This window comes from Rhinopithecus bieti, unplaced genomic scaffold (assembly GCF_001698545.2).
Source record: "Rhinopithecus bieti isolate Rb0 unplaced genomic scaffold, ASM169854v2 scaffold_2113, whole genome shotgun sequence".
NCBI lineage: Eukaryota > Metazoa > Chordata > Mammalia > Primates > Cercopithecidae > Rhinopithecus > Rhinopithecus bieti.
Window position 1 is genome coordinate 74,442 of NW_016803603.1, and position 10,016 is coordinate 84,457.

At 41.0% G+C, this 10,016-nt stretch overlaps 1 protein-coding gene across 1 annotated transcript in view; it reads right to left on the reverse strand.

The window, feature by feature from the left end:
• Window positions 1-1,986: 1,986 nt before the first annotated feature.
• Window positions 1,987-10,016, reverse strand: part of LOC108539819 (uncharacterized) — a 13,239-nt gene continuing 5,209 nt past the window's right edge. Inside the window, 4 exon segments of the mRNA XM_017888744.1 lie at window positions 1,987-2,313; window positions 5,940-5,987; window positions 5,989-6,018; window positions 8,494-8,601. Coding sequence (XP_017744233.1) covers window positions 2,119-2,313; window positions 5,940-5,987; window positions 5,989-6,018; window positions 8,494-8,601 — 381 coding nt within the window. The 3' untranslated portion in view covers window positions 1,987-2,118.

The window sequence follows — 10,016 nt, forward strand, 5'->3', positions numbered from 1 at the left end:
CTTAGGCCACTATTGTTTTCCAAGCTTCATTATGAATTTCTTTCCTTCCCCTTCCCCTTCCCCTTCCCTTCCCTTCATGTTTACTTCCGGAAAGCCTCAGCGAACACTCCCAGGCAGCCTGTTTTGTGCTGGGCAATGCCATAGGTACCAGTTTTTTACCATTCCTGACAGGTGCACAAACACTTCCTTTGGAGAAGTTTTACTTAAGAAGGAGATAACGTTTTCCACAATTTAGATCAGCCCAGGACCAGGGTCCACCTTAAAAATATTCAATAATACAGCCCAGGGCCCATGCGAGTGCCCTGCTGGCCGGCCCTGGACTCTGCGGAGGGCTCCCTGGGGGTTCTCACCTGCACCACCCTGGCAGGGAGGAACGGGGTTCCCATCCTCCCCCCACCTCACCTGGTGGAGACCCCGTAGGTCCTCGGGTGAGGCTCTGCTTCCACACCCACAGGCTGCTGTGCTCTGATGGAGTCTGAGATTGAGCCCAGCTCCTTCATTTCATTTCTGAGGAAGATGAGGCCAAGAGAAGGGGCTGCTGTCTAACAGCACCTGCCCAGAAGTCCCATCCTCATGGAACCAGGCTCCAGCCCCCCAGTGCGCCTTCATGTTATTTTGTGTTTCTGGTACACAGATGTGCTGGTGTGGGTTGGTGGCACTCCTGCCTGAGAATGTGCCTGCCTGTTCTGAGGCATGGACGTTTGCTGCGTTTCACTCTGAGTCAAGGCTAATAGGGGCCAATGCCCTTAAGGAAGTCATTCCCTTCAGGAACGGAACAATGGCTCTTCCCTCTAGAGGCATGACAGAGCGCCCTGCAGAGGTGCCTGTGCCTAAGAGACACTTACTCTGTGCATTTCCAGGGCTCTGTCTGATTGTATTTAGAAGAGAGGAAAAGCAAGAGTGAGTTTAGAAGAGGCTGTGAGAGGTCAAAGGCATGATGCCAAATATTCATTGCAACCTGAGCTGGGATTTGAGACTGGGCCCCCAAAGTGCACATTCTAGGGGGCTCTTTGGAGCAGCTCGGCTCATTCAGCAGCACACCGGACTCAGGCAGCGACACAAACAGGGACACAGAGCATCTTCCCAAGCCCCCTGTCAGTCGGGAGAAAGCTTGGCATGTGGTCTCTACCTCTCAGCACGTTTGTTTTTATTATGTTTTACATTCCTTACCTGTAATTAGTATTCACTACACTTGGAATTAGTATTCAACAAATTCAAGCAGGATCCAGAGAAAGGCAAAAGGCAGCTAAGCATTCGGGAATCTCCATGAGCAGGGGCCCTGCCTTGCTCCAATTGCACAGAAATATGTTTTTTAGAAGGAACATAGAAGAATGAATGCTGGCTGATAGGCACACCGAGAACGCCATTTATGAATTGCTAGCCTGGAGGAAATGTGCTTCACCTGATGAGTTTCATTTTTCTTTCATTCCTAAAATGGACCTGCTTGCACCTTATTATACACACTATCAGTTTGTTGTATTAATCAATTGAAATAGCCTAAGAGTAAATGCTTGAAAACAATACAATCCCAACAAAATGTGACCTATTGGTGTTACTGCTTGAGGAGGCATAAAGGGAAAAGGGATAAGGTGCATTACCAGTTGGGTGAATAAGCAGAAGTCTAGTGCTGGGTGTGGTAAGAAAGATGTCATCAGATGGAAAACAGAGCAGCAGACTGGTTGCATTTATGTCCCTCTGAAAATCAGTTTGGAGCTTGGTTTCTGGTCTATTACCATCTCCAGGTAATTAAGAGATATTCCCTTGACTGGGAAAGGAAAGTGGAATATCACGAAATTCTGAAACCCCTTTGAAAAGGCAGTACTTGGGAGGCTGAGGCAGGAGAATGGCGTGAATCCGGGAGGCGGAGCTTGCAGTGAGCTGAGATCTGGCCACTGCACTACAGCCTGGTGACAGAGCGAGACTCCGTCTAAAAAAAAAAAAAAAAAAAAGAAAAGAAAAGGCAGTACATGGAGAAGTAAGGAAGTTAAAAAAAATTATTTTATCAGCTCTTCACCTTTGGTACTAAATTCATTCAACAAATATTTATTGAACACCTACTACAAGCCACACATTCCTTTAAGCCTTTGGGATACTTCAAGATCCCTGCCTTCCAGGAGCTTATATTTTAGATTCCAGATCTGCCATCTGTCTTTGGCTTCTCTTTTCCTTCTTCATCTGTATTTGATACGCAACACCTATTCCAGGGATCAGAGCAAATGTCACGCTTTTTCTCACCAGAATGGCAGAAAAAAAGTCTGCAGGTCCCTTGCTGCATAAGGCAGATGGTATTTCTAATTCCCGGTGGAACATCCCCTATGGATAGAACAGAAGAGAGTTGACATTTAACTCATATAGTGCAGAGAATAGGAGATGACCCCAGCCCACAGCCAAGGATTACTGTATTCTGACAATGCTAAGTACTTTTGGACAAGTCCCAATGTAACCGAACTTTGGCTTCTTAGCTTTAAAACACGAACGATAATTTATATCTGATATGTTGCCAGGAGGATGACAGGGTGTGTTGTATGCATGCTCACCTGGCCCATCTAGGCCCTAAAAAGCCCATGAAGCTCTTAAATCAGGGGGCCTCGAGCCTCCTGGTGAGAGATGTGCACTAGAAGGAAGCAAAGGGAGTTTTGGAAAACAGAAGTGGTCCAGAATGGGACAGGTCTTGGTCTCTAAGGAAATTAGAAGTATTAACCCATTCTCAGCTTATGGCCCAATTTTTAGTTTTATGTCCTACAATGAAAAGGAGGAAATAAAACCTCTCTCCTCACCAGGACTTGTGGGCTTGTAAGTCATGAATGACTACCTGAATTTTTTTATAACAACAGGACATTGTGCAAGAGATGGTTGACAGAAAGATCTTACTTATGTCAGATCTGCAAATGCCACGTGCAATGACTTTAAACAGCAGCGGCAGCAGCAACAACAACAACAACAACAACACAGTGTTGGTCTTGCGTGATTATGAAAACACTCTTGCACAACATCCAACCTCCAAACGGGGTCTAATCTCTGAGTCTGTATCACTGCAGCCCTGTCACAGCCTGGAGCAGAGAGCAAAGTGAAGAAAGTGGGGGGTCCATCTTTAGTCAAGACAGAAGAGCCCCCAGCCTGGAAGCGTGGAGACCTGGATTCTGGTCTTACGTCTTCCAATATCTCATTATGTCTCCCTAGACAACTCATTTAACTGGTTACACTTCAGCTTGCCCATCTGTAAAATGAGGTATATGAGCAAGCAGGGGGACTATTATAAGTTTGAAGACCTACTATGCCCATAATTATTCATTGCACAGTGGTAAATTAACACTTTCTCTGGACTTTGGTTTTCTTTTTGTAGACTATGCGGCTGCTATAGATGATCTCTGATTCCCTTCCAGCTCTGACATTTGTATGACTGTAACTTCCTTCTGAAAACTTTTCTCAGACTGCAGTGAGTGCTTCTCACTTGTATCACAGCAAACATACCCATTTGTCTTGTGTCAAGATCCTTGTAACACTTATTTAGCTTTTAAAAATAACTTCACAGGGGAGACCAAAATTGTCCAAGGCTGAGCCCCCCTGTGGCCCACCTGCACTCACTAACCACATACAGACACACCTCCACGCTGTCCACACAGACACACACATAAATGGAATTCCTGCACGACCTTCCCCAGGGCTAACTAGGAGACATTTACCTGAGTTTGTTTGGACCAAACAGAAGAGAACAGCAAATAGAAAAAAGACCTTCATGTTTTAAGGTCGTTGAACCTCCCTGCCCTCTCGTGAAGGAGAGCAAATATGATGAATGACAGAATGAAATCGAGCGGAGAAGACACAAAGTGGGACATTTATAGGTTTTTGGGAATACTGATCAGAATGAGCATATTTATCTGCTCTACTGAGTAAGGCTGTGGGCAGAGGTTACTGACTACTCTTCCCTTTCTGCCTAAAAATAGACTGGCTTCCTGATATTCAGAGAAGCAGGGATCTACCAAGAATTCCATATACGGATGTTGAAGAGGAAAGTGAACCAACATTGAGGTGTGGCTACTGAGTGCCAAGCGCTGTGCTAGGTGCTAGAGACATGGTTGTGTAAAGATGTATTTTCTGCCTTCAGAAAGCTGCGGTGTCCACCACAGTTGAGCCGATAAATAGCTTATTTCCCAGCAACATGACTCCCACCTACCAACAGAAACATAGGCCCATGTGCATCAGGAGACATGTGCATGAACGTTCACTGTAGCACAGTTCCTTGCAGCCAAGAGAATGCAACCAAATAGTGTATTATGACAACAATAAAACACATAATGTATTTCCACACCACAACAAGAATAGAAAAACAAGGAGATGCGTACAACAACGTGAATGAACCTCACAAACGCTATGCTGAAAGAAAAAAAAAAAACAGAGACAATGTACCACATTATTCCACAAATTTGGCAAAATTCATCTATTTGTGAAAAGCCAGGATGTTGTCTACTCTGGGGGAAGAGGACAGGGTCTTCTCTCTTTGATGAAGTTATCCCCTGTTGGAGGTGACAGTCTAGTGAGGAATGCAGAGAGTCCCTGGGGACTGCAGGGCTGTGTCATCCTGGGCTGGATGCCCGGGGTTGTGAAAACAGAGTCTGCAAGGACACGATTTTTTGTGTGGGTTTATGTAACGTGTGGTATTAAAACACACAGTTGATGAAGCTGCGCATTTTGCCCCTATTTGATTTTAGTCCCAGGGTCACTTAGATTTATTTTCCTTAAAATTCTCTTAAGCATAAGGGGAAAGTGAAAAGGATGTCTTCTATCCCCCTGGGCTTCATAACAATTGCTATTAGCTTCTTATTCATCCTTCCAGAGGTGTCCCACATATACAGAAGCAGAGATGAATCCACACCCCATTTTTATGTAGGCAATAACAGACTCTAGATATTATTCTGGCCTTGCCTATATGAATATCTTGCAGAGCTTTGTTATTCTTCAGAGCATCTTCATCATGTTTCTGCAAGCTGTCTTCTGCCTTCTTTAACCTCTGTACAACAACCATATCTCACCATGAATCTTACCTAAACATGGATTTCGAAAAAGAGACATCAAGCAGTGGCCTTGGACTTTCTGCATGGGTGAACAGTGCGAGCATGCCAAAGAGGCAGAGGCTAGGTGTTCATTTTGAACTTTCCATCTCTGGAGAGATTAAGCAGGACAACGTGCCCTGGCAGGGGTTCTGTGATTCACAGACCTTTCTGTACCTTGCAAAAGCACCTTTGAAGTTAGGACTTTAGGGGAAATTGGGCACTCCAAGCTGCTTTTGACCCTCTGCCAAAAAGAAAAAAAAAAAGGTTACCTTAAATGTTAGCCATGTACTAAGTAATTGTAAAATAGTTATGAATATTTGTGAGGGTCCAGCTCAGTACATTAAAAAATTGATTAAAATGTGAAATTCTTTCTCTGTGGAGCATTTGTTCTGAAGATATCTCTGAAATCACTCATTTAAAAAAAAAAAGAAAAGCAGTTTCATTTGCCCCTTAGGGAAATTGGCTTCCACACCAAAATGATACCCTAACTTCAAGGATCCCAAGGAATAATGATAATTCTGAATGTATCCTGTGCATGGACAAAGTGGCTGTACGATACATGAATAATTGTTTGATAAAAACACTGAGTGTGTATATTCAAAAATTTGAGTCATTTTTTAAAAGTCACTAAGATGACTTATAGATAAAACAATAAAATGCATATTTTATACTTTATATTCATTCTTTCTATTTATACTACACCTTATTTGGAAAGGATCCAAGGTAAAGCTGGATGGCATATTTTTTCTAGCCGTACAGTCACTAATCAAATCATTGTGAAATTATAGTTTAGAAAATTTCTGTATAGTTTGGAAACAATAGACTATGTTGGAAAATAAACTCATTTGGGGGAGAAATAAATTAATAATATCAAATTTTATCACATACCTTCTCCTCCAGACTTGAATCAATTTCCAAATCACAGATCCAGAAAGCAAATCCCCAAGGAACTATTTCGTGGATAATTCTGAAGAATAAGGCATATCATTTCAAATGAATCAAAATAGAAAATCAACCTTATTGGCTAATTTTGTTAATATCTGGTCATAGGCTCATAGGTTCATCTAATTGCAGAGTTGAAAGGAAATAGAGTTCAATTTGTCTCTACATACAAGATAATTATTCTGATGCGCATCATACTCAGGAATGGAAAAGAAGAGTGTAAGGAGAAGAGAGGAAAAATACATTTGGGTTTGCAAACACTTGAAAGTAGAAAAAATGCTTGTATATTTTAAAAAATCTTGATACAATTCAACAACAAAAAGGCAAACAACACATTTAAAAATGGACGAAGGACTTAAATAGATTTTCCAAAGAAGAAATTCAAATGGCCAGCAAGCACACGAAAGATGCTCAATGTCATTAGTCATTAGAAAAATGCAAATCAAAACCACAATGAGATATCACTTCACATCTACTAGGATGGTCATAAAAAAAAAATAAAACTTCAGAAGCAGTGGCTCACACCTGTAATCCCAGCACTTTGAGAGGCCAAGGTGGGCGGATCACAAGGTCAGGAGTTCCAGACCAGCATATCCAGTATGGTGAAACCCTGTCTCTACTAAAAATACAAAACTTAGCGAGGCAATTAGCCGGGCGTGGTGGTAGGCACCTGTAGTCCCAGATACTCGGGAGACTGAGGCAGGAGAATCGCTTGAACCCCGGAGGCGGAAGTTGCAGTGAGCCGAGATGGCGCCACTGCACTCTAGCCTGGGCGACAGAGCGAGACTCCGTCTCAAAACGAAACAAAACAAAACAAAATTTCCGAAAACAGCAAGCGTTGGTGAGGATGTGGAGCAATTGTAACCTTCATATGTTGCTGGTGGGAATGTACAGTGGTGCAGCTGCTGTGGAAAAGTCTGGCATTTCCTCAGGAAGTTAAACAACATGAGTTCCCAATATGGCGTAGCAATTCGACTCCTAGGTGTATACATACAAGCAGTGAAAATAGGTGTTCAAACAACAGCTTGTACATGAGTGTAGTGTTCATAGTAGAATTAGTCACAACTGTCAATGGTGGAAGCAATGCAAATGTGCATCAGTTGATGAATGCATAAGCAAAGTGTGGCACGTCCATACAATGCAATATTATTTGGTCACAAAAGGAAAAGAAGTACTGCCACATTCTCCAATATGGAGGAACCTTGAAAATCTCAGATTAAGTAAAATAGGCTAGGCACAAAATACCACATATTGTATAATTTAATATATATGAAATGTGTACAGCTGGCAAATCCAGTGGCTGCTTACTGGTGTCTCCTTTCGGGATGATGAAAAAGCTAGCTGGGGATTCTCCCCACTTGTTTATCCTCATGGACAATGCTAATGTTACTCCTCTTGTCCAGAGATTTTTTTTTTTTTTTTTTTTGGTCTTTCAAGAAAGAGGCAGGGTTTGTGTTAATGAATTTAATCTCTCTTTATGAAGGCAGACTAACTTTCCATTTTGGTCTTATTATTTGTTTCCATTTTGGTCTTATCAACTAAGGGAGATTCCCTGGGTGCAGAAGGTCATTTTCCATGACCCAAAGAGGTAAGAATAAGCCAGGTGAGAGCAGGTCAACCCTGCAGGGTTGCAGTGACCACCACATGTAGGGACAGGAAGCAAAGATTAGAAGTGACCATTATTTATGTCATGCGAGGTGCAATGGGGTAGAATTGACTGAGCCTGCCCACCGGTCCCTTGCCCTGCAGACCTCAGGCATTGAGGAGAAGACAGGTTTCCTGATGACAGAGACGCTCTGGGCAATGGATGAGTCAGAAGGATCAAATCCCAGGGAAGGCTACTGGGGTGCAGGGGAGGGAAAGACACTGGGCGGAAGGTGGGTGTGCAGAGCGGAATACAAGGCAGTCAGGTGTGCTGCAGTGGGTTCTGAGACAGCCTCCAGCAAGCACCTGTCTAAGGACCTCTTCCCACTGCGGTACAGCTGGTGGCCATAAAACGTCAGCAGGGCTCCGGGGCCTGTACTAAAAAGCTGCCGTGAGAAGAACAAAGAATGCATAACTAATGGAATTGATGACTCAGGACTGACCTTGAGAACCCGTTATATTTATTCAGTTGTCTCCAAGCAGGATGGCAAATTATTTTTTTTAATGACTGTAATTTTTATTTATTTTTATTTTATTTTACTTTAAATTCTGGGATACATGTGCAGAACGTGCAAGTTTGTTACATAGATATGCACGTGCCATGGTGGTTTGCTGCACCTATCAACCTGTCATCTATGTTCTAACCCCGCATGCATTAGGTATTTATCCTAATGCTCTCCCTCCCCTTGTTCCCAACCCAGCACTGCAAATATTATAATACCAAAGAATGAGAGGCAAATAAAATCAGTTTCTACCTCTCTTTTATGAATCCCAGATAGGCTCCAAAATCTCTCTGGGTAATATGCTTTAATGTCATATCATCTTTTTAAAAATTTTTTATTTATTTTTTACTCACCACTATACAAACAAGGAGTCTTATCATCTTACTGCCCAGGAAGTGCTTTCTTATGTTAAATCTGTGAGTTTCTGGGTGCAACTTAAGTCTACAACAGAATGTCTTTGCCTATAATTAAGGGATATATTTGTAAACACATATATACTTATTTTTAGGCACATTAATTTTGTTCTTACAAATGTATATTTAAATTTTAAGAGTAATTCAATAACTTGGTGGTATTTTTAAAGGTATAAATGTCTAAAATCGCCAACAATTTTAACATTAGAAGCTTTATTGTTTTTGAACATACTTCTCACAGTTAATTTTATATCGAATATGTGAACATTGGTATCATAATTTTGACAGATACGTATTTTGAAAATGTTATGCATTTTAATGGTTTTCACTGTGTTATATTTATGATACCTAAGGAATATGTAATATCTCTGAGTAGATGTATTATACTTTGCTGATACAGTGCTCTATTTTGAATATTTTAGAGTTTTTTAGGTTTCTCAATTTTTTTTATTTCCTAGGATAATTTCTGAGCAGAATAACTGAAACAATGGGAATAAGTATTTTATGTCTTACATACATATTAAGATTTCTTTACGAAGAGGTTATTTAAATTACCACTGCTTCTGATTTTGTATGTAAGTACTAGTTTCACATACTTTCATTATCGCTGGGTGTCAGCCCCGTGTGAGTGTGCCCGTATGTAAGTTGATTAAGGAACATCTTTGTTCAGAAAAAAAGCCTGGAAAGGTGTCATGTAAAGGGCTCTGTGTACCTAGCTTTTTCCTTTGCTGAGCCCTGGGATCCTGATTGTTACCCAGATACTTGTATTTAGGTTGGTGCAAAACTAATCGTGGTTTTGACCATTATTTTCAATGACAAAAACTGCAATTAGTTTTGTAGCAACTTCATAAATAACAATATTTGCAGGAATTTTTAATTTATGGGAATTAAAGAAAGCTGCAAAGAGAATAATGAGCTCAAAGTGTTGTGCTGTGCAGTTTATTATTAATTAACTTGAGTTTAAAGTAATTACCACTGATGAAGATTTTACAGACAGGTTAGGCAAATATCATTATTTCTTCCCTATGTATTTATTAAAGATATCCATGAAACTTCTTTTAAGTAGAGATACTCTACAGAAAATTTTAAGACAAACAGCAGATTCTACCCACATTGATTCTTTGCCACCTCTCAAGCCTACCCTACCAAAGCAATCCTCCACAGCTGGTCTGAGTGAGCAAGTAGATGTTAGCAGTCAGTGTAAAACTAGCAGAAGTGAAATCAGCACTTTTAAAAACTGGAAGAGACTTAACTGAACTGGAATATGTGCTATGTCAATGGAAAAATACAGTTTTAAAAAATCAATGTGTATTCCTAATGAGATTTGAGAAACTATGGTCAGCAAAATGAGAATTAGGTCCCATGAGAAAGTCACACGTTGAGAAAGAAAGACTACTTGCAAATATAAGACTCTTCAAAAATAAATAAAAATCTAATGACTGAACCTCAAAATCCAAAATAGC